This window comes from Macrotis lagotis, chromosome 4, assembly GCF_037893015.1.
Source record: "Macrotis lagotis isolate mMagLag1 chromosome 4, bilby.v1.9.chrom.fasta, whole genome shotgun sequence".
Taxonomy (NCBI): domain Eukaryota; kingdom Metazoa; phylum Chordata; class Mammalia; order Peramelemorphia; family Peramelidae; genus Macrotis; species Macrotis lagotis.
The window spans coordinates 117,771,945-117,798,125 of record NC_133661.1 but is presented as its reverse complement, the minus strand read 5'-3'; the positions used below and the strand labels follow the sequence as shown (position 1 = coordinate 117,798,125).

General features: G+C 35.8%; 1 protein-coding gene across 2 annotated transcripts in view; it reads right to left on the bottom strand.

Annotated features, from left to right (window-relative positions):
• The window catches only part of ADAMTSL3 (ADAMTS like 3), a 713,745-nt gene that overhangs the window by 343,470 nt on the left and 344,094 nt on the right, over positions 1-26,181 (bottom strand). For both annotated transcript variants that reach the window (XM_074233985.1, XM_074233986.1), the window contains exon 6: positions 24,098-24,334. In XM_074233985.1, the coding sequence (XP_074090086.1) occupies positions 24,098-24,334 (237 nt within the window). The remainder of the gene's footprint in view (positions 1-24,097; positions 24,335-26,181) is intronic.

Genomic DNA, 26,181 nt, shown 5'->3' with positions numbered 1-26,181 from the left:
GTTTGTTCTGGGAAGAGTCATTTTTTCTTACAAGGATGGTAGAGGGGCTCAGCTGGTAACTGGGGACTCAGCTGAAAATACAGGGCCTGTGGCCCTGGTCTTCCAGGGCAGTGGAACTGACCCAATTGGTGTCTAGACATGCTAGGGCTCTCCCTCCGGCTGCACTGGAACTCTCCTGACTGATTACATAGCCAAAAACTTCCATGCCTGTTTTGAGATTAGTCCGGTTTTCGCTCCACCACCCCAAGACTGGCTCTCTGCTCTCTGCTCTCTGCTCCTGGCTCACCCATATTCCCCTGAGACAGACCTAGTTGGTAGATGTTCTTCTCCTTTGCTTTTTCTGGATTTTGTAGATTTGAATCCTTTTAAGAGGCTTGTTTCATATTAGTTCTAAGGGAAAGCCAGGAGACCTTAGTACAGTGCCTGGCTTCTCTCTGCCATCTTGGCCAGAAGTCTTTTGACCTTATCTTGGTATATGGTGTGATATGTTATTTCTGTATTTGTTTCTGCTAAACTGTTTTCCAGCTTTCCCCAGAAGTGTTTGTAGTAATGAGTTTTTGTTCCAAAAGCTTGGATCTTTGGGTTTATCAAATATTAAATTACTTTGGTCATTTATTATAATACATTGAGTACTACTAATTCCACTGATCCACCACTCTATTGCTTAACCAGTATTAGATTCTTTTGATAGTTACCACTTTATAAAATAGCTTGAAATCTGGTATAGGTAGGTCATTTTCCTTCACATTTTCTTCATTAATCCCTTGATATACTTTACCTTTTCTTCTTATAAATGAATTTTATTTTTCTAGCTCTATAAAATAATTTTTGATTGTTTGAATGGTATGATATTGAAAAATATTTTGGTAGGATTATCATTATTACTACGTTGCTCAGCCTACCCATGAGCAATTAATATTGTTCCAATTGTAACTCCAGTTATTTAAAAACAAAGGGAAACATGTCCAAGCTATTTCTAACATCCCTTTGAAAATAGCATTTGTTAGAAGCAAAATGCTAAGAAAACAAACATTTGATAAAGTGTTTAGTTTCATTTATAAGTCTGTGATACTACTGTAGTTTGTAAAGCATTCAATTAAATTTGATTAAAAATTCATCAAAAACATTTTTTCACTTGCTGCTAAGTGATTTTTTTCTTTTAAATTTATTTTTTATTCTCATTTTGTACAATTTTTTTTTACATTAATAAAATATTCTTGTTTACAAGTAAACAAAATACGCCTCCTCCTCCCCCATGAATATAGATAGACTTGTTTGGGTGAAAAAAGTAAAAGGGAGAGGAAAAAAATTAAAATAAAAAAATAATAATAGTAATAATTGTAGGTATGGCCAGGTGGCGCAATGGACGAAGCAACAGCCCTGGAGCCACGAGCACCCAAGTCCACATCCAGCCTCATAAACCCAACAATCACCCAGCCATGTGACATGCAAGCCACCTGATCCCCACTGTCCTGCAAAAACCAAAAAAAAAAAAAAAAGAAAGAAAAAAAAGACCCAAAATAAAATAAAATAGTAATAATAGTAGGGGTGGCTGGGTGGCAGACAGAGCATTGGCCCTTGAGCCAGGAGCACCTGGGTCCAAATCCGGCCCCAGACACCCAAAGATCACCCCGCTATGTGGCCCCAGGCAGGCCATCCAGCCCTACTTGCCCTGCACCCTCCCCCAAATAATCATAACAAAAAATGTGCTTGAGTCTTTGTTCCAACACCAACAACTCTGTCATGGGTGGATCTCATTCTTTATGATAAGTCCATCACAAAAGTTATTTCCATATTTTTCCACCATTGCCATTACTGATTGCAACTTCCTCCTTTCTTATTTCTCCACTACCATGTACTCTATTTTCTCTCTCCTTTCACTATGACTCTGCTGTAGGGTAGCTGAGTGGCGCAGCTGACAGATCCCTGGTCCCGGGGCCAAGAAGCCCTGAGCCCCCATACCACCCCTTAGGCCCAGAATCCACCTGGCCCTGTGGTCCTGGGCAGGCCTTCCATTCCCAGCCCCTTGCAAGAAGTAAGAAAGAAAATGTGTTATATTTGACCACTGTCCCCCCATGGTCCATCCTCTCCTCCTTTATTCACATCCCCACCCCTTCCCCCGCTCCCCCCTCCTTCTTACTCCAGATGTCTATACCCCATTGAGTATATTTGCTGTTTCCTCTCCTAGCCATCTCTGATGAGAGCAAAGGTTCCCTCATTCCCCCCTTGCCTCCCCCCCTTCCATATCATTGCAATAGCTCATTGTAATAAAAAAAATCTTATATGAAATATCTTGGACTATTCCCCTTCTCCTTTTTCTTTCTCCCATTCTATTTCCCTTTTTTTTTCTATTGACTCCATTTTTACACCATATTTTATCTTCGAATTCAGCTTTCTCCTGTGCTTCAACTATAAAAGCTCTCTCTACCTGCTCTATTAACTGAGAAGGTTCATATGAGTATTATCAGTGTCATTTTTCTATGCAGGAATACATGCAGTTCATCCTCATTAAGTCCCTCATATTTCCCCCCTCTCCTCCAATCTCCATGCTTCACCTGAGTCCTGTATCTGAAGATCAAACCTTCTGTTCAGCTCTGGCCATTCCAAAAGGAACCTTTGAAATTCCACTGGTTCATTGAAAGTCCATCTTTTTCCCTGGAAGAGGACATTCAGCCTTGCTGGGTAGTTCATTCTTGGCTGCATTCTAAGCTCTCTTGCCTTCCAGTATATTGTATTCCAAGCCCTATGAGCTTCCAGTGTAGCTGCTGCTAAGTCCTGTGTGATCCTCACTGCAGCTCCATGATATTTGAATTGTGTCCTTCTGGCTGCTTGTAATATTTTCTCTTTGACTTGGGAGTTCTGGAACTTGGCTATAATATTCCTAGGGGTTGGTTTTTTGGGATCTCTTTCTCTGGGGGATCGGTGGATTCTCTCCATTTCTATTTTGCCCTCTGCTTCTAGAATATCAGGGCAATTTTCCTGTAGTAATTCTTTGAAAAATGATGTCAAGGCTCTTTTCCTGATCATGACTTTCAGGTATTCCAATAATTTTTAAATTATCTTTCCTAAGTCTGTTTTCCATATCAGTTGTTTTTTCAATGAGATATTTCACATTTTCTTCTAATTTTTCACTTTTTTGGTTTTGAAGTATTGATTCCTGATTTCTGTTAAATTCATCAATCTCCCTGAATTCTATTCTTTGTCTGAAGGATTTGTTCTCCTCAGAGAGTTTTCTTATCTCTTTTTCCATCTGGCCAATTTTGCTTTTTAAAGCATTCTTCTCCTCAATAACTTTTGGAACTGTTTTATCCATTTGACCTAAGCTGGTTTTTAGCATGCTATTTTCTTCAGCATTTTTTTGGATTTCCTTGACTAAGCTGCTGACTTCATTTTCATGTTTTTCCTGCATCTCTCTCCTTTCTTTTCCCAGTTTTTCTTCCAACTCCCTCATTTGATTTTCAAAGTCTTTTTTGAGCTCTATCATAGTCTGAGCCCAACTTCTGTTTTTCTTGGAGTCTTTAGATGCAGGAGCTTGTGCTTCCTTATCTTCAGACTGAGTATTTTGGTCCTTCTTGGGCTCATTTGCAAAATATTTCTCAATAATCTTTTTGTTTCTCTGCTTGCTCATTTTCCCAGCCTGGGCCTGGTTTGGGGTGTTTCTTGAGCTTTTGGGACACTCCCACAAGGGTCTCAGTGTGTGAGGTTCTGTCCTCCCTCCTGGTCTGTGAATGACCATAAGCAGCCCCCTCTGCCAAGGGGCTGATGTGGGGGGGGCTGCTGTTCTATGGGGGGGCCTAGACTGTGGTCAGGATCTGAATGTGGTCAGAGCCCCAGAGTCCTGTTTCAGGGGCAGAGGACAGAGCTAGGCAATCTCTCTTCACTCCCCTCCCTCAGCTCAATGGGCTCATGCCCTGGAGGCTCCTGCTTACAGGCTCTGCCTGCTTCTGTTTCCTGGATCAGGGCTGGGGAAAGACAATGCTGCTAGCTGTGTGCCCTGAGGGCTGGGCTCCACATGCTTGCTCTGGCAGAGGTCCCCCGCTGTTCCCCCACTTTGTGCCTGGTGCTTCTCGGGGTGCAGCTCAGAAGACTCCCCCGCTGCTGTGAGCTGAGACCCCCAGCACCCTGCAGTTGCCTCCAGGATGCTGAGGTTCTTTGGCTCTGGTGGGCCACCCCTCTGGTGGGCTGCCTCTCCGACCCTGGGGAGCAGAGACTTTCTGCTCTTTTCCAGGTTACCTTGAGTAGGAGAACTGCCTCACTGGGTCCCTTTGTGGGTTCTGTCTCTCGAAAGTTTAGTTAGAGTCCTTAGCTGATGAATTTTATCAGAGAGCTCCTAAGACTTGATCCCTTCTTGTTGCCATCTTGGCTCCACCCCCTGCTAAGTGATTTTTGCATTTGTGCTCCTGATTCATAATGTTAGTAAAATGCATTTATATAATTCATTTGTACTTTTAATTTTTTATTGATTCAATTCAAATTAAAAGCAATTAAGTGCCTACTATGTGCTTCAAGCTACTTTTTCAAAGGTTGGGATTCAAAGAAAATAAAGAAAAATATTCCCTGCCCTCCAGTACTTTGCATTCTAGGAGAAAAAATGACTACAGACCAAGATAAAAATAAACAAGGTAATTTCATGTAGAAGAAGGCATTGGAAATAGTGGTGATCAGGAATGTATTTAAAGAGTACTGAAAAACCTGATCTGAACCTTTAAAGAAGCTGGGAACTGGAAGAAATAGAAGTGAAGGATGAGTTCCAGTGATAGGGATAGATTGAGCAGGAGATAGGAAATGGAATACTGAATTTGAGAAACACCTTGTAGACTGAATGTATGCAGAAGAGCAATGTGAAATGAACTTTTTTTTTCTTCAGGTTCACTTTGCTGTTGGCTGTTGTTCAGTTGTTTCAGTCATATATCCCCCTGAAAAAAATCTGGAGTCGTTTACCATTTCTTTCTCCAGTTCATTTTAAAGAAGAGAAATCTGAGGCAAAGAAGGTTCAATGACTTGCCCAAATTCACACAAGTTGTGTCTAAGGCCAGATCTAGTTCCATGTGCTCCTTTTTTTTATAAGTGCCTATTATATATAACCCAGCATTGTACTAAGCCAATAATTTCTGATAAATTAAGTCTGTCTTTAAACAGTCTTGAATCCTGGGATTTTTTGTTTAATAGAAAGAACCTTCCAGGGCATCTAGCTTGATCTCTTCATTCTTTACAAGAATAATATGAGCCTCAAAGAGGTTAATCCCTACCAGTCTTAAATCTTTGATTCTGATGCTCAGTAAAACATAAGCTCCTTGAGGGCAGGAAGAATTTCATATTATCTTAAAGGTAACAAATGGCACAAATAGTTTTGGAATCAGGGCTTTTGACTCCAAATGCAGTTCTCTTTTCACTCTACCAGCAACCTATGTTCAATTGCAGAGTAAAATCAAAGTGAAAGTGTCAATGAATCATACTGAAAGCAAACATTGTAGCTATGAAGTGACACACTATAGAGAATCATCTGTTTTACCAGTAGACAACACAAAAAAGATTCCTCCTACCTTTGAATAGAGACTTGAAAGCAAGAGGAGTTGATCCAAGTTAAACAAACCAAAATCACTTGTATCATGAGTGAGACCCCATCTTTTGGCCATTTTTTAAAACATAGTGTGAAGCATCAAAAATACTCAAATTAGCATTAAATGTGGTTTTGTTCCCTTAAACATTCTTCAATGTGAGAGTAATGCTCATTATGAAAATAAAAAATAATTCAGAGTCAATTTTTCTACTGATAATTGGAGGTTTTAATTTTTTAAATCATATTTATTTTTCTCATAATTCACATTTTGCTACTAATTACTGGCTATTTTGAAAAGTCAATTTAAAATTCCAAGATTACCTTTTTTTGATTTATATTTCAACACGGAATTTTAATTTTTTTAAACCTCTAGCCATGGCAGAAATAGGTCAGGTGAGAAAAAGAACTAGAATTTTATTATTGCCAATAAAAGCAGAATATGACAAATATATTTCCTTAGCTCAGGTTATCTCAAACATCTCAAAAATGGCAAGACAAGAGTAAAGAAATTGAATTAAATTTTATTTACTATCCATTCATGCTCCAGTCATCTGGATCTTGTTTTGCATCTGAGAATTGGATCTCTCCTCTCTCATACTGTACCCTACATGAACTCAAAATTCACAGATGAATGCATGCATGCACGTAGAATGGATCTTGGCAACTGCACATGAGGTCCTCATTTGAAAATATAGCTTTGGGAGTCCTTTGAAAAAATAAAGACCATACAAACCATAAATGTATATTTAATCGCATGCTATTGGTGTAACCCCACTCAGTCTATCTTCTTAACTCAAATCTGCAAAATGGATGGTTGAGCAATTTCAATGTATGCCATCCTTTCACTTAAAAATTCAATTGACATCCATTTGTTATAGAATTGCAACAGGCCCCTATTGGGGCAGAGTCTGACTACAAAGCAGTTCTCATTTAAATGCATTGTATAGTTTATTAAGTACTTTCCTTATAAGGCTTTGGGAAATAAAAGAAGCAATATTCCACTTTTATACAAGAGGAAATTGTCTCTATGAGGTTAAATTACCTACTCACAGACATAGAAAATAAGTGCTCAAAAGAAAACTCAAAATCAAGTCTTTAAATACTAAGAGTTAAGAAAATTTCTTTTAAAATTGCAATTTAATTATCAAGGATTAATTAGATACTTCTTATATGACAAGCACTTTGTTAGATGTTAGGTACAAACTACAAAGTATGAAAAAATTCCTTATTTGCAAGGAAATAATGAGATAACAAGGGTATTAAAATATCCACTGTATATATGTATGAACTTAAGTGTGACAGATTTTAATACTTCATCATAAAAATAGCAAAAAATAGGATTGCATACCAAGCTACAAAATATTTGTTAAATAAGTTTGGTTTTTAAGTATATGATAACTTTCAAAAACTAATGACAAAACAATCTTGCTTTTCTTATTCCTATTCTGAGTATCCAGATACTCTCTTGATGCATTTTATAATATTTTATTTACTCTTTTCTTTCTTTTCCATCACTACCACTAACTACTAACTCCTGGCCCATACACTTCCCACACATTAAATTGAAACTGTCCCTTGTAATAAATAAATTTAGTCGGACAAAAATTAACACAGTTGTATCTGAAAATATGTCTCATTTTGTATCTGTAGACTATCCTTTTATTTCCTCTTGGGGAGAGAAAGGGGGGTTTGTGACTAAGCTTCATTATTAATCTTCTGAAGTTATATATTACTGATCAATCAATATTAGTAATCTGGAACATTTTTCATATTTTTGATTGTTAATATTTCTTCATTTAGAAATGCTTACTCATATTCTATGACCACTTATCTACTGGGGAATCATTCTTATTTTTAGTTTTTTATTGATTCTCAATATAATTTGAATATTATATTGTAATCAGAGAGATTTCTATTAAGATTCCCCTCCCCATCCTGAGTTATCTGTTTCCTCGTGGTTCTCACTGTATTTTGCTTGTGTGGAAGCTTTAAAAAATTTTATGCAATCAAAATTCTCCATTTTATTTTTCCATGATTATCTCTATTGCTTATTAAGTAAAAATTCCCTCTCCCCATTCTTGTCCCAAGCCAGAGCTGTTAAAGGTAGCTCCTTCCTTTATTCTCCAATTTTTATATGACATATGATATGATATCATATGATATATGATATGATATGATATGATATAATTACATCATTTCCTCATTTGATATTTATTATGGTATATGACATAAAATGTCTGCCTAGCCTAATTTCTGCCAGACTGCTTTCCAGTATTCCAGGCAACTTTTATAAAATGTCAAAGGATGAGGTCATCGAAGGCTTAGGACAAAACCTTGGAAAATACCTACAGCTTGGGAGCCTGTTATGGATGATAAACCAGAAAAGGAGGCAGAGGAGTAGTTAGACTGGTTGGGAACCAGAGAGAATCGTATTACAAAAACCTAGAGAGGAGAGAACGTCCAAGAAGACACAGAAAGCAGTGCACAGTGCAGAAGTTGATTGGGGGGGGGCAAATTTAGTACCAAAGACTCAGAACAAAGTCTGTAAAACCCAAGTGAACCAATTACTGGAGTAAGGACTTCATAAATAACATATACATATACATATACATACATATATATATATATATATATATATATATATATATATATATATATAAAGCTAAGTGTGTGTGTGTGAATTTCAGTCTCACAATTTTAATGGCCTATTGGACATATCAAATGACATACCAGAGACATTTCAAACTCATCATGTCCAAAATAGAACTCTTATCTTTCTTCCCAAGCCCTCATTCCCTACAAAGTTCCTAATTCCTCTGATGATTAAAAGTATCACCATACTTCCATCTTCCAGATTCAGTAACTAATTCTGATCTTCAACTCTTTTTTTTTTTTGGTGTATGTGTATGTGTGTGTGTGTGGGGGGGGGGGGGTTGCAAGTCAATGGGGTTAAGTGACTTGCCTAAGGTCACACACCTAGGTAATTATTAAGTGTCTGAGGTCAGATTTGAACTCAGGTCTTCCTGACTCCAGAGATGGTGTTCTATCTACTGCACCAATAAGTTTCCCCCTTTCTTCAACTCTTTATTTTCCTTTTATTCCTCAAATCCAATCATTTGGCATATATTGCCATTTTTTTACCTCTGTAACATCTATGCTCTTTTTACTCATACCAGCTATTTAGCTCATGCTTTCATTATCTCTAATGTAGATTTTTGAAATAGCCTCTCTCCAATTAGTCTCCCTGCTCTCCCCACTTCAGTTTACCTTCTAGACCAATACAAAATTATTTTAAAAGACCTGATCATGGCATTACTCCTAGTGACATGGCCGCCAGTAAACTTCAATGGTTTTCTATTCCCTAAGATTAAACAAAAAATTTTCTATTGCCTCTTTAAAACCTTTTTATTCTGGTTTCAATCTATCTTTATCACCTCAGTGTGCATCTCAGTACACATTATCCTCCTTCTCATACACTATGATATTACCAAATCAGCACACCATCTTTCATCTTAATGACTTTGCTTTGACTTGGCTACTATTCATATGCTGGTAGGTCCCTAATAATGGTTTGATTAATTGAACTTTTTTTAGTTTTTAACTAGTATAAAATTGTTTTTGATTATTTTTTATATTTTGAAATTTGCTTCTATTAGGTGCACTTATTCCCATTTTTATTTATCATTTCACTTGATATTTTTATTCCTCTAGATGTATTTGTGATTATTTTGTCTATGTCTATTAATTCCTTGGTAAGCTAATCAGTATGACAATAAATCTACAAAATTAAATGAGCACTTTCACTGCTATTGCATTGATACTGTCTACATGAGTAATTAATATTTCTCCAATTATTTGTCTTTATTTCTGTAATGACTATTTGTAACTATATGTATGCAAGTTTTAAGTATATCTTGATAGGTGTACTCCCAGATACGTTATATATGCTGTCATTTAAAATGAACTTTATTTCTTTTTGATGGATTTTGTAATTAATATTCATTTTCTCCAGTAGTGTATAATTCAATGAATAGTGGACAAAAGTCACATATGAAGAGTGACAGTAGTTAATGTTTAAAGATGCTAGAAAACTTATATGATGTCCAATTCTTTTTCCCTCCTTTCCTACCAATTTACCACTCCACTGCAGAAGCAAAAGAAAGTCTCAGAGGTCACAGAGAACTGGCAGATATTTTATATTATTATCTGTTTTATTATTTACCACCACAGTGAAAGAATTACTCACTGAGTCTTTCCAGTTTGGGAGAACCTAGATGTTTGTGCTATATTGGCAAAGAACATAAGAAGTCAGAACCAATTCCATTCTATGCGAGGGAATAGGGATTTTTGTGGATTTGTGTGGCTATAGGTATAAAATATAAAAACGAATACACTACAGGAGAAGTGAAGCAATGTCACCCAGAAGTTGAATGGCCTATAGGAAAGTCTCTGGTGCAGGAGATATCATTATTTTTGTGTGTATCCTAAAGACTTTTGGTAGACTGGTGAAACATATGGGATCCCTTCTTAGATTAAGGTTTTAAATTCATAGAATAAGATACAGAGGATTACACCAGAAACTAATTACAGAGAAATACAGCTTTCATAATGTTTTTAAAATAAACCAAAAAGTTTACAGATATCAGGGTAAGACTCCTGGCTTTAGCAGCATGCCATGGAGTTAGGTTTTTTGGTTTGTTTTACTTGGTCAATGTTGACCTAATTGATATTTTCATTAAAAATGAAGATGTAGGTATAGCTAGGTGGCACAGTGCACAGGGCATCGGCCCTGGAGTCAGGAGTACCTGAGTTCAAATCCGACCTCAGACACTTAATAATTATCTAGCTGTGTGACCTTGGGCAAGTCACTTAACCCCATTTCATTAAATAAATAAAAAAATTAATTTTTAAAAAATGAAGATGTAGTTGGTATGCTTATTAAATTCATACATGACACAAATCTGTTGGATATTGGTAATGTGCTTACCAACATTCAGCATTCAAAAAATTTCTAAGAGCACAGAAAAAAGAATTCAAAATTATATGATGAAAATTAATAAGGTAGAAAATAAAGTTCTGCTCTGTTTTTTAAAATAACCTGCACAATGTCAGAATGGGCAAGACCTGGCCTTGGAAGTAGTTCACATAAAGAAAACTTGATGTGTTGCAGCTTACCATAAAACTTAGTATAAGCCAAGATGACTGACAAAAAAAGATGATAGGCTACATTAATAAGATTAATGTTCAAAAAAGAAATTTAATATTAATGACTTTCTTATCATTAGACTTAAATATGGGTTGGTTTTCAAAATATCTTGAAGGCAAAAAAATATTGCATTGGGTAAAAGGGTAGACTGAATGATTTCTAAGATTCTTTCAACTCCAAAGTGTTAGAATTTTGTATATTAAGATAATTCTATCTTTTCATAGATACTAATTACACTCCTCGTTCAAAAATCAGAGAATTCTTGGTCTATGTTTCTAACATTAAGTTTATTGCATTCACTGCAATTTTTATCTCAATGATTAATTTTAGGAAACAAGACCATAGAATCAAAAATAGATCCTATTAAATTCAGGCAGAAACCATATGAACATCTAAGCAATGAAGTATTTACATCTCAGATTTATATTCACAAGCCAGCTCTTATAGTTATATATATATATATATATATATATTATATACATATAATATATATATATATAACTATAATATATATTCATACCCAATATAATAGTTTCAATCAATATTGCTTATTACTAATAATATTCATATAGGACTTTAAGGTTTACACAATACTTTCCTCATAATAATTCATAAGTTAGAGACTGTAAGTAACATTATCCATATCTTATATATGAGGAAATGATTTGAAATGGTCAAGTGACTTACAGAGAGTTACAAAGTTAGTGTCAATTGGGGTTGGAAACCAAATCTCCAAGTGGGGGTTCCGTTTTCCCCCACAGTAATGTCATTAGCAGATTATTAACAGATCTCACTTTAATAACAATGACCTCTGCTTTAATGTTGTTCTCTTTTGGTTAAGCATCAGAAACCAGACTAGCCTAACCAGCAGGTCTCATCTGTCACCTTTCCTCTGTACTCAATATTTCTAACAGGTTTCTGGATGGGATCCTATTTTACCTGTCCATCCCCCCTATCTCAAGCTACCCAGAATGACCTAGCCCTGTACTTGACCATATTTTTCTCCATTCTTCCTGCCTGGCATGCTTGGCATCCCAAAAGGCACAGTTGTTCTTTGTTTTGAGCTGACACTTTTATTCCCTCTCTGGACCTCTTCATTTACCTCCACAAATGTGTCTCCCTGCTGTGGATAATACCAGCCTAGGAATCTTCCTCTAATGACCATAATTACAGAATTTTCAAGCTGAAACAGATGTTAGCCCCTGTATAAAACATTTGACAAGTGGCCATCCACCATCTAGATGACAGCTTCAAATGAGTAAAAACCCACTTTTTTACTGAGAAAACTTAGTCTATTTTGGAATCCCAAATTGTTAGAAAGTTTTCTTATTTATCACACCTAATTTTTTTTCTTTATAGCTTCAACCTGTTATCCCTAGTTCTACCTACTGGGATGAAACAAAAGAATTCTAATCCCTACTATATGTGACAGTCTGTTAGATACTTGAACACGTATAGTCTCTTCTCCAGGATAAATATCCCTCTAAGTTCTTCAGACAGTTCCCATATGGTACAAATTCAAGGTCCTTGACCACTCTGGTTGTCCTCCCTCTGGACACTCTTCAGTTTATGCATGCCCTTCCTAAAGGGTGTAATCTAGTACTGAACACAATACTAGAGATGCAGTCTGTTCATTGTAAAACACAGTTGATTCCTCTCAACATATATTGCCTCCAGTGACACTGGCTTTCTTGGAAGCCACTCTGTCCTCCTGATTTATATTCAGCTTGTAATCTAAAATATCTCTCCAGTTTTTGCAAATTAATTGCCCTCTAGTCAATTTACTCTATTTTTCATTTGTGGAACTGATTTTCTTTTAAACCCAGTTGAGGATTTTACACATCTCTATTTAATTTCACTTCATTTATTTAGCACACCAGCTTTTAAGATCTCTCTGAATAATTTCTCAGTGTATTAATCATCATCTTCATAAGTTTAATGTCATCTGTAAATTTGATAAATTCTATTCAAATCATTGATAAAAATGTTAAACTAAACTTCCTGAAACACAGATACCAGTATAATAAGTCATTTAGTTAGATAGTTCTGAATTCCCCTAACTTTGAAGCACTGTAAAAGCAACCAAATGGATTGTCATCTAACTCTCCTCTCTCCATCCTGTTTCTAAGAATTCTATCAGGAACTTCATTAAATGATTTCCTAAACACTAGGGATAACAATATTTATATCATTGCCTGATCTAATAATTTAGTAAGCTAGTCAAAAAGAGAAATAATGTTAATTTAGCATGACTTATTCTTAAGAATCCATGCTGTTGCTCCGAGATCATTCTTTTTTTAAGATGTTCATGAATCCCTTTTATCATACTATCTAGAATCTTGCCATGAATTTAAGTCCCAGATAAGATACTGTCCCTATTCCCATGGGACCTATAAACTAAAAAGAGGATAGACATATACAGAAAAAAATAATATAAGTAATTCATGTTCTGTGAGACAGAAGAGGTCTGCTGCTTATTCATAATCTAGAGTTCTGCCTACTATACCATGCTGTAAGTTTTAGATGTTCACTGTGGAGGATAATATAGGAAATCAATGAAAGCAGAACAATGAAGAGAATTGTTCTAGGAATCATTTTCTTGGTTCTAACCTAATTTTAATTGTCAGCTAGTAGTAAGCATGAAGGTCTAAAGGAGAAATAGAAAAAAGTTAATTACATTTTTAAAAGCTCAAGGAAACCTGATTCCCTTTTTTGTACAAAAATAATTTTGTTTGTTCTATTGATTTTGTTGCCTTCCACCACTTTTTCTAGGACTAAGGACTCACAGGGGCATCAGAGCATAGATATCATAATGCCTAATTCCTCATCCATTCACCACAATCTTTTCCCCAAGATTAGCTCCTCATACATCTGCCAGTTCATTCTCTTGGCATCCAGAGTTCTAAATACACTGTGATAGAAAGAAAAGATTCAGTCAGTTTGGCCACCATCCTGAATTACCTATGTTATTCCCCATCATAAAGCTATCCATATACATTAATCTTCCTATATTAAAATTTATTTCTTCTTTTACAAAAAGAATATATTGACTTAATCAAGACAGTGTTCTGAACCCTTGCCTATTTTCAGAACCCAATGGACAATCATGAATGTTCTGAAGTTTCCTCCCACGGCCAGTTTCCAGCTGGGCCCTGAACTGAACGTGCCAAAGGTTGTTCTCATGGTGTCCCTGACCTCCTCCTCCAGGACAGAGAGAAAATATGCAAAACTTGCTTTTTCTCATGAGTTTTCCAACTCATTTGTGCATAGTATAAGAGAGGAAGAAAAGTGTTAGATAATCCACGGCTGCAGCCCTAAAATTCAAGTCCTGTCCAGACAGCTGGAAGAACTGTCTCATGGTCCCAAAACACAGAGACAGTGCCAGGGAGAGATGGAAATGATTCCTGAGGCCCCAGGGAAGTAAATATATTTATATTCCTTTCCCTTTCCTGTAGCTCAGCCTAAGGAGAGTTGCAATGATGCCTTCCATGATTTAGGAATGTGCTCATTCTATTTGTACTTACTGATTTGATGCATTTCTCCCATTGTGTATTTGGAGTATTCTTATCTTTTTCAACATAAAAATTACATGAAATTAGAAGGCCGAACTGATAGGGGCAACATATAGATAGATAGACAGACAGACACAGATATAGATATATTTTTATATAAATGATCTGTGTGTTCTAGTCACCTCTAAATTGAATATTATATTTCCTAATCTTAATGTGGGATGGAAGATAGAGTTATCAGTTATTTTTACTGCTCATAAGAAGTCAATCACTGAGAAACCGTTCTACCTGTTCCCTGATAGCACAAAGATCCCTAAGACTTTCTGTGAAATAACAGTAGGAAAACAATTAAAGGCATATTATTGGCTTTCCAGGGGAATCTTATATACAATCAGCTCATCTAAAAATTATTTGTAACATTGCAAAGTGATGTGAAGTATATAAGAAATAAACCTCTCTCCTCAAAGGAGAAGAATGACCAAATGTACTGCTGAATAAACTCAAAATATAAAAAATGGCTAAAATTGGGATCTTGTAGAAGATATGAATCATTAGATAGCAATATGTTAGAGAGACAAAGTGGTGGAGAAGAAAGAGTAAGTACATACTATGTTCTACAATAATATAATGAATGATGTTCATAATAATGATTCTGAATCATGGGGAAAACACCAAATTTTTCTTCAGTATATACAACCCCTGATTATACCATTCATTTTACTGCTCAAAACACACCAATAATCTCCCATTTTCTACTGAATAAAGTCTATACTCCTCAAAATAAAATTCAGTTTCTCCACAACCTGGCTCCCCCTACTTTTCCAGCTCTGGCTCACATTGTTCCCTCCCCCAAAATCTATGCTCAAACCAAGTGTCACTATTCATCACTGCCTGAATAAAACTTTATTTCTATTTAACAGGTATTTATAAATGTCTATAAATATGGTTGTTTATCTGTCCACTCAGACTGCAATTTCCTTAATGGAAGTAATTGTTCTCACTTTTTGTGTAGGCTCAGCATCTAGTGCAATGGCTTGGTACACAGTGGTGATGATATTTGTCCATCATTTTTGAAGAAAACTAGGATATCAGAGAGATGATGCTATATCAAGCACATGAATTGGATTTGAGTGAGGGGGTGCCAAGTGACCAGCTCATCTGAGTCATCTGGGTCCAGAAATGAATCAGGACAACTGGGGATGGCCCAGGATGTGAGGCAATCAGGTTAAGTGATTTGTCCAAGGTCACATATCTACTAAGTATGCCCTTAAAAATGCTTATTGATTGAATGATTGTATTTTTTCATGATATTTTATTCCCCAAATACCATCCCCTCCATCATACTGTCTCCAAATTTCAGTCAAATGATATCTTCTTCATGAAATCTTTCCCAATCCCTAGAACCAAAAATAATCTCTTAAGCATTTGCTTATACAGTCCTCTGCACTTGTAAATATCCAGTACAGATTACTGTTTTACCTTTGTTTGTAAACATGGATTTCTCCCTCCCTGACCAACGACTCTAAATTTCTTGACCCAAGAAACTGTTTAATCATATTGCTATTTGTATCTAGTCCAAGTATAGCACCCTGAACAAAGAAGGATGTCAATTTAATGCTGTCTTTCTTGCTAAAGTGGAGAGGTAGTATTTTAAAAGACCCATACAAAATACTGAGCCAGGATCTCTTCTCTTGACAATTGAATGTTCATATCCTTAGACAAATTATCAATTGGGAAGTGATGCTTATTCTTATAAATTGGAATCAAGTCCTTATCTGATTTGGAAATGGGACCTTTATCAGAGAAATCTATTGCCCATATTTTCCCCAGTAATTTATTTTCTCTTTTAATCTTACCATTATTGAATTTGTTTATGCAAAATCTTTTTAATTTTATGTCATAAAATTGCCCTCTTTCTTCTGTTATACTCTCTAGCTCTTGTTGGGTAATTAACCTTTCTTCTATCTATAGATCTGATAGATAACCTTTTCTATTACCATCCATGTTTCCATAAGACCAATGTTGAAGCATGACATCTACTTCCTGACAGTGAGATACATTAATTCAAGGTATAAAACAAGTTTTGTTTTTAACATGATAAATGAGGAATTTTGTTTTGCTTGACTAAGTGTATTTTATAAGACATGCTTATCATCAATGGGAGGGAGATAAGAGGAATTAAATGTCTATTAATTAAAAAAATCCTGAGAATTAAGTTTGGTTGTCACCTGTCCTTAAAGCAATTTTGTCCAGCTGAGTTAATTCTGCCATTACTTAGCAAAATGTACTGTCTTGGCCAAGTTGTGTTCTTATAAATTCACCGTCCCCTACCAATTAACATTTCATGAAAGTGAACATTCCTGTTTTCTTTTTTTGCCAGGAAGGGTGTGAGCTTAGAATTTAGGCTGGGCTTGTTCTGAAGAGTTTTTATAGGCTTAAAAGACCTTGGAAAGTTTTCAATCCCATGAATTCATATTTAATTCACATTTTAAAAAATACAGCTCACTCTACTAAGTTCACAGCCAAAATGCAATACATGAAAAAGGTCAGAAATAAGTAATAGCTGTGAACTCCCAGTAGGCTTGTGCTTGAGTGGTTTAAATCAGACTCTGACCCTGAAACTGAGGACTGAATTCAATCAGCTAAATCCTAGTACCATTAACAATAACTCACTTGGATTGTCTCAACCATTTCAAGTCCTCTTTTTGAAGACAAAAATCTTTGATTATCAGGATTTGAAATATTAATTAATCAATCCACTAGGACTTAGACTAGAGCATTCCTATTAGGTTGCACTGTGAGTGCCCAGGCCTACTATCCTGTAGTAGATTAACTGTCAGTCAGTTAATAAATATTTATTACCTAGTTTGTGTCAGGGAATATGAGAAAAAAAGTCAAAAGATAGTTTTTGTCTTGTCATGGCCTAATGGAGTAGATGAACAAACATTCGTGGGAGAGGGGAAAGGAAGTAATTAAGACAGAAGTCGAGAGTTTCCCCTAGAAATGGGATTTTATTTGGGGCTTAAAAGAAGCCCTGGAAGCAAGGAGGTGGAGATGAGGAGGAAGACTGTTCCTGGTATTCAGGGACAGCCAGAGAAAATGCCCAGAGACCATACCCTGGACAGAAGCATGTGGGCATTATGTTGAATTCTGGACTACATATTTTCAAAAGGAAATTGATCAATTAAAAAGTGTCCAGAGAATGGCAATCATGGCAATAAGGGTCTCAAGTTCATGCCATAAGGTGACTGATTAGAAAACTTTGAGCCTGCGGAAAAAAGACTTGGAAGGAGGAACAATAGATGGCTTCAAGTATTGGAAGTTTTGGAAGTGTTCTTGTATGGGAACATGGATTAAACTTGTTCTGCCTGGTCCTAGGAGGCAGAACTAGGAGCAATGGGTAGAAACTAGAAGTCAATTGTAGCTCTAAGCAATAAACATTTTCTCATATGCTGAATTTGAAGTGCTAATGAACCCCTGGCTAGAGCGTGGTAGACAATCAGATACATGGATCTGGAACTCAAAAGAGAGATCAGAACTAGATGAGACAGATATAGAAGTCATTAGTTCTGAAGTAGCTAGTCAGGGCAGTAGATAGTATATCTGGCCCTGAGTCAGGAAGACCTGAGTTCAAATCCAACCTCTGATACAATCTATGTCATCTTGGGCAAATCTCAACCCTTTGCCTTAGTTTCCTCAATTGTAAAATGAGAATTAGAACACTCATATTCCAGAACTGTTGTGATAATCAATTGAAATAATATTTGAAAAGTTTTTAGTACAGTATATAATGGGCTCTATATAAATGCTATTTATTATTATTATTATCATTAAATATGTAGGAGGGAATGAGATGATTAAGGGAGAAAATAAAGAAATGAAAATTACTTGTTAGGCACTTAACAAAAGTTTACTAATTGAATTCACTTGACCTCTTTCTGAAAAATTTGTAAAATGGTTTAAAAGCTTTCTCATTAGTACAGCAAAGAGAATTTAATCCTTTATTAATATTTAAAGATTAATATTATAGCTTTCATTGTCTTTAGATATGAATGTAGGTATATGCATAGACAAACAAAGGACAGGAACTAGATACATGGGATCAAATGAAGAGGTTTTGTTAGAGTCCACTCCCTTCTTGACCCGTTTCTTAGCCTACTAGTATTCCCTTCCCGTTAGCAAGATCTTCTCACCACCCTTTTCAGAGACTTCATCATCAGCAATGTTTTTTATTCCAGTCAAACCAACCTCTCTCCTCATAGGGCCAGATTTTAATTTTTTAAAGAGAGGGGAATTGTTCTATCTCCAGACATGTTGCAGATATGTTCTTGATCCTCCAAGATGCACTGGAACTCACTTTCAGGAGTTTTGGTGCTAGTTAGTCTCTGATTATTTATATTGTTCTCATGAATGTGAAGTGCAGGATGCAGAACTACATAAGCTACTGGGTAGGCTAAAAAAACAAACAAAAAACAAAAAACATATCATTGAATTTAAGATTAAAGCCATTTCTTCCCAAGTGACTTTCTTGCCCTCTAGAAAGTCAATGGTCTTTTTTGACTTGCTAGGACCATTCAAGACATCTATGATTTTTGCAATACTAATTAATGGACCATGGTTTCCTCATCATCAGTTTAAACCTGCCTTACCTCTGTGATTTAACTTCAATTTGCTCTGTATACATCTGGTCCCCTTATGAATAAAGACTTTCTTTTAAAGGGACCATTTCACTTTTTCAATTGCCAACCTCAGCTCAATCAGAAATTAACTTTTTAAACGCAAGACAAGGTGAATTTTCCACAGCCACAGTCCCTAGGGAATACAATACATATGAAGACCAAATCAAGTTTGCTTTTAAAAGCTGAGCGCTGGTTACCAAACATGGCCTCCTTTAGATAAAATTAAAAAAACAAAACCCCCAAAAACCCCAGCTTAAGTAGCAGCACCCAGAGCAAGAGTCAATCAGATAGGACCTCTCCTCTTGAGTTCTCCACTGCTCTCTGGCAAATGGAAAGGCAGCCACATGAACAATGTTGCATGTTTATTTAGATGAGTTAACCAGGAAAATACTTGCCAAATTCTGTTGTTAACCCGTGCCAAGTAAATGTCAGAGCTCAAAAGACTGATGTTTTTGCAACAAGGATTGTAACTAATCACAAAGTTTACTCTCTCTCATCCTAACAGCTGCTGACTGTGTAGCCACATTTCACAAGAAAGGGAATTTATGGGAACTGTTTCCTCCATAGTGCAAGATTCTGAACTGCCCCCAGATAAGCATTTGTTTCAGCTTCTGAGGAAGCTTCTACTCTTTTTAATTTTTTTTACAAGAGTGGCCTATCCAAAATAAGCACAAGATGATGGCCGCAATTCACCATTGCCCATTAAATTTCACCCCAATAATATAATTGAGGTACATTGAAATTGTGCTTTATCTGTGCCAGCTTAAAGAAGGTTCTAGTTCCAGGGCCAAATTCAAGAAAGTGAATAGTCTTCCAAGCAGAAGTCATTAAGTTTAAAGCCCTGCACACTAGGACCTTGTTTGATCTTCTAATTTGCAAGAACAGGTATTGGTCTTGAAGAGTCCTTTAAATAAAAGATGAGTTCCTATGATGGAATCCAAGAAACTCTTGTATTGTTGATTTGCTTTTTATGTCTTCCAAGGAAATGATAAACTCCTTGAGGAAAGTGCTATGAAAAGACATGGCAGGTATTTTTTTTTAATCATTGAATGTTGAAGGGAATCAAAAAGAATTGAAGGTAATCAAAAACACCCTACAAGAGAGGGGTTCTAAACTGGAATTTTTTTGTCTGTTAGACCCCTCTAACAGTCTGTGGGAGTATATGTGATTATTACATTTCAGTCAGAGGTTAGCAAAAGTATTTTTTTTCTCAGTCAAATTCATGGAACCTTTGAAATCTATACATAGACTCCATCTGTGGACTTCAAGTAACTTTTTCTGTTGTAGGGATTTTTATATTTTGAAAGAACTAATAGAATATCAAGTTATTCATCTTTTACTTACATCTAACATGTGACTAGTCCTGCCTTTTTTCATTTTTCAAATGCCTAATCAAGATATTAGTCTGTTACATCTCATCTTGAGTCTAAGTGATCATTCAAAATATGCCACATCCTCTCTCTCTCTCTCTCTCTCTCTCTCTCTCTCTCTCTCTCTCTCTCTCTCTCTTGTCCTTTAGAGATTGAAGATTAATAGCTGTAGAAGCAATAATACCAGGAAAAATGTTATGTGGAAAATAAGTCTTAGTACAGGTAATGGTTTAGTATTGTTTAACAGCATTGTAATCTCTATTAAGTGAGAATTCACTGAAATGCCAGCTAAAGCTGTTCTGTCTACTTTGAGATACCTCTAATTCCTTAGAAATTTTCCTTCCCTTCCATTAAGCCCCAAATCTGTCTCTTTTTCTGGTCCTACTTTTTAGGACAAAAGAGAGAAAGTGTAAACCCTCTTCCACATGATGGATAACCCTTCATGTATTTGAAAACAGGCATCATGTTCATGGAAGTCTTTCTTTACCAAGCTAAATTCCATTATAGGGTAGGATTCCAAAACCTGTCCCTGATTTGGTAGCCTTTTACCTTCTAACTACACAATCTCAAAAGTCAAATTGATATTTTTAAAGCAAATAAAATCTAATAGTTCTGCTTGGCAGTCAAATCCTTTCATAAGCTGTTCCCTAAGCCTACTTATACCTCCAAACACACACCTTATCAGTCTTTGACTCTGCCATATCATCTTGTTGATTCATCAGATTGCAGTCCACTAAAACCTCCAGATTATTTTTTGAGAAAAGTTATACCACCCCTTCTTTCAAAGTTTGTACTTATAAAACTTTTTGCAAAGTAATTATCTCATAATAGGGATAATAATTACTTTTATCCCTATTAAATGTTATTTTCTTTGATTCAGCTCCAAATCTTGAGATTTTTTGAATTCTGATTTTTGTCATCCAGCATACTAATTATCTCTTCTAGCTCTGTGTCTTCTGAAAATTTAATAAGCATTTCATCTATACCTTTAGCCAAGTCTCTAATAGAAATGTCAAAGAGTTCTGGGCCGAACCAGCTCTTTTCATGGCTGCAATAGAACCCTCCTTCTAAAATTACATTTAACCTTTAGTTTACATTTAACGTTGAGTCTAGTCATCAAATCTTTTTCAAATTGATCTAATTTTGCTATTTCCATTTTCCCAAAAGATCAGAAAGTGAGACTTTTTCAAATATTTTGCTAAAAAACTAGGTAAACTAGGTTTATATTCACAGATTTCTTCTATGGAACTTAATCATTCTGATAACTATATACAAAAAAAGATATTGTTAGCTTGGCATGGACCTATTCCTGAAGAAACTATGATCACAAATAAAAATAATAATCCAAGATAATAAGAATTACTTACTACATGTCAGTCACCATGCTAAATCCTTTTTTATTATTATATCTGATCCTCTCAAAATCCCTGGAAAGTAGGTAGGTATTATTATTATCCCCATTTTATAGATGAGAAAATTAAGGCAAATAGAAATTAAGTAATTTCCTCAGGATCACACAGCTAGTAAGTATCTGACATCTTCTAGAAAAGATAAAGACTGATCACTCCACATTCTTTGCCAAGAAAACCCCCGGACAGTGCTGATGTGCTATGGTCCACGGGGTCATAAAAAGCCAGACACAACTAAATGACTGGACCATATTAAATTCCTGATTCCAGGCCCAGCACTCTATCCACTAAGCCATGGAACTGTTTGATTCTTTGTCATCTCTATTTCTTTTTTTAGGTGCATGATAAAATTCCCTCAATATCATGTGTTCCAGAATCATGACAGTATTGAAATCAGTCTCATTGCTTTATAATTTACAGACTCCATCTCTCTTAGATTTTTATGAGATCACTGACAGATGCTCAACTTCTAATTCAATAATTCTGTTAGTAAACCAAGATGTAGCTTTTTGAACTAGGTGGCATGCAGGGCATCTAGGTACTTTTCTTATTTTATCTCAACTCTTCTTGGTTATCATTTACCCATTTTTTTTGTTCTATCCTTTCTTTTTCCAAGATCATTTTCCTTGGCAGAGAAAATAGAAGCCATGAATGAATTGAGCAGTTCTCCCTTTTCTCAATTAATAATCACCCACCCACCTAGTAATAATTTTACTCTTCTTGAATCTTTTCCCTCAATATAGATAACACATAACACACACACACACACACACACACACACACACACACACACACACACACATTTTAACTGTCCTTATCTCTCTTGGGCAACCTCAGTCATTTTCAGTTAATATTAGCCAAACAAGACTGCTATATTTCTTTATTTTTATCTTGTTATTTGTCCTTGATTTCATCTTCATTATTTTAAAAAATGGTTGGTGAATTCCACTTTTGAAGAGCTCTAATTATTAGAAAGCTTTGCCTTTTAGAAATTTGCCCTAGTTAATCTTCTGCATCTAAGCAGAACAAATGTTATCCCTCATCCTTTTGTTACCCCTTTAGGTACTTAGAAATAACTATCATTCCACCCTCACCCCCCCCCCAATCTTCTTTTCTTCAGATTAAATATCCCCAGTTATCTCAACTAATCCTTGAATAACAAATGAATTCTTAAGTCTACTGGCTTTTCTTTAAGCAACAGACCACATTTAGGAATTTTATACTAGGAATACCATTTCCCATAGAAAGGTAGACTTTTTCCAAATTAACTTGAAATATTGTCATTTTCTTAAGATGATGTTCGTTATTTAGTTTACATAGTGGCAAGCAACTGGAATTACTACTATGAAATCTATGAAAGATTCATGAGAATTTCACAGGATATGGAGTCATTTTGGATTATTCAATTATCATCTCCAGCATTGCAAAATATTGCCAAAGAGGCAAAAGTAGTTTTCCCCTTCCCTTGCCCCCAGCCCCATACCCAATATGAAGAGATCCCATTTTTTTTTTCATGGTGTTCCTAGGTAGCAAGTAACAAGTATTTGTGTTCAAAGCAGTAAGAGTAAATCCCCTCCTACATGGTCATATATGACCTCTGGTTAGTTCTCCTTTCTAGGTCTTATGAAAATGAGAAATCTGAACCAAAGTTCCTTTCAGTTCAGAAATTCTGTGATTCTAACTTATAAACATAACTGTGCCACCTACTCAGAAGTCAGTAAATATGAACCGCAACTCTTGTTCCCTATCCCTCAAGTGCCTCCTAAATACTCACAAACCCTTAGCATCTATAGCCAGCTCTTTCAAAATGTACAGCTGAGGTCCATTTGTCAGTCCCACCTCTTTACTAAAGCTTCAGTGTGACAGAATTCACTAGTGACTGTGGCTACAGTAAGGAAGTTGCTGGAACACTAGTAAAAGATTTTTCAGCAAATAGGTCAGAGCCTTTCCCCTCTTAAAAAAATAACCAAAAGAAAACAGGTCGGTAGCTTAGCTTCAAGAACAAGACCCTTATGCATAATACAAAAGGGGATGCTTTTTTCAGAAAACTTGCCAAAGTCAACCATCTGTAGGATTATCAGAAACAATAGAAAGAATAAAATATTTAGATTATGAGGGGACCAGTAGTAAGATTTTACACTTTCCCTATCCCTTCTTGCAACAGAAAATTTAAACTTTACATGTCTATATAGACATTGTTTTTAGTTAGAAAAACACAGGGATAGATAAAGGGAAAATGCTTTATTTTTTAGCACAGACATCTGAATTAATGAAATTTGTCTCTGACATCAGGTCATAGAATAAAAAATAGGGTATAAAGTGAAATAAAGAGGGATTTCAAAGAAAAGAATTTTGGCTTACCTGACAAATGCCACTAATACACATATCCAAAGAATCTATGTTGCAGCGAGTCCCATCAAGAACTTTAGGTGCCAATTCCACAACCAAGTTTTGCCCTCGGGCTTGGCACTTGAGGGCACAGGGTGCTGCTGAATCATCATAGATAGGAAGCCATTCATAGTAGTGGCCTTGGTACTGGACATCATTATAGGCTGAACATTGTTGAGCTCTGAAATCACCAGCATCAGAAGGGCAGTCCTATAATCAGTGAAAGAAACATGTCATTTCCTCAAGAAACAGGTACACTTAAGGATGAACAGTTCATTTGAAGAAATGTGGCATACTGTAGTACTGATTTTGGAGAGTCTGACTTACTAAGCACTAATTATTGTTACGATTTTGATCACAATGAACTTCAGGTTCATTTCCCAATAAAAATGAGGGGACTGAGTTAGATGGTCTCTCAGAACTTGCTCTTTTTTATTATTCTGAATGGAAAGCTCTTTCCAAATTCTTTATAGATTTGCCTGACTTCCTATAAAGAAAATTATAACATCAATATAAATAATAATATCAAAGTTGGCATTTCTATAGTATTTCAAGATTTACAAAATGCTTTACAAATACTACCTCCCACATGATTCTCACTAAATCTGTGAAGTAGCTATTATCATTATCCTCATTTTGTAGATGAGGAAACTGAGTCTGAGAGATGCTAAATGACTTTTCTACTATCACATAGATAGTGTCCGAAGCAACATTTGAACTCAGATCTTTCTGATTTCACATTCAGGACTATCCAACACTCTCTCTTGTACTACTGAACTGCAGATTTTATTGAACAGATTTAAGTATTTTCCTGATGATTGTATTAAACCATACCACAGTGATTCTCTTTAGAGAAACTAAGGCTTGGGATTGTTTGACTCTATAATAAAAGGGCACAATGATGTTATGGTTTAAAAATAATCTTTCCATTCTGGCATTGTGCTTCTTTTAAATGTCTCTTCTTTTTGTCAGTTTGCCTGCCTCTAACTGGTGTTGCCTTTCTGATCTGTTGCTTCTGCACTATGGTGGTCTAAGAAATGCAATAGTAAACTTGTCATAATTGTGTGTAAAGTAAAATTTAAAAAGGGTTTGAGTAGAGGTTAAGAGACTCCTTTGTGAATAAAGTACATAAACTTTTTGACAACTCAAAGGCGTGTTTTACTGGTTTCTTCAATGTTGTGGATAAATAAGGCTGATGAGATTGATAAAATTGAGGATAACTGAGTCATTTTGAAGCAGGGGAACTCTGGACAGAGAGAGAGAGAGAGAGAGGAAAATTGTAATCTTTTTTTCCTTTCTGGATTAGAGACAATTCTAATTCAGACAATTCTTTTTGTATATTGTTAGAATATTTTCCTAAGATGCAAACCCCTATAAGCAACAAATGTACATATCAAACAGACAGTCTATTAAAATAGTTAGTCTTTTAAAACTGTTAAATTATCTCTGTTCTTTATATTGATGCTGTATTAGTCTGGTATAAAACCCTATCTAAATTAGTATCTTCAAGTTATCTCAGCAAACCCTCCTGGTTATAAATCTTGAATTCTTCAAGGTTTGTATTAACAAAGACTCTAATTCCCAGTCAAACCAGCCCCATCCTAAGGTTCCTAAGGTTAAATTAAAACCCTAATGCCCTCCAGACAAGAGCAGGGATACTACCTTAGGTCCTCTGTTAAGCCACCCCTTCCTCCCTCCTCAGTACTGCCCCTGCCCCTCCCCTAACTCTTCAAGAGTTTCTTGAAAAGTCCCTCTACCCCTCTCCAAACTGCTGGACCAGCTGATCAGAAAAGCAGCTAATTTGCAACTGTACTTCTCTTCTTCTTGCCTCACCCCTCACCTACCTTCTACTATTTACAGTTGCTGCTATAGCTACTACTCTTCTTTAAATTTAACTTCATTATCTCCATTAAAACTCACTTTCTTTACCTTGTTGCCTCCTTCAAGAGCTTTGTGATTTAACTATAATTTTTCAGTAACTTGTGAATTAAAATTTATGAACTTTGCTTACGCTCCTGAGTTAGAGAGATTTGTAATTGCTTTACTAATAAACCCCC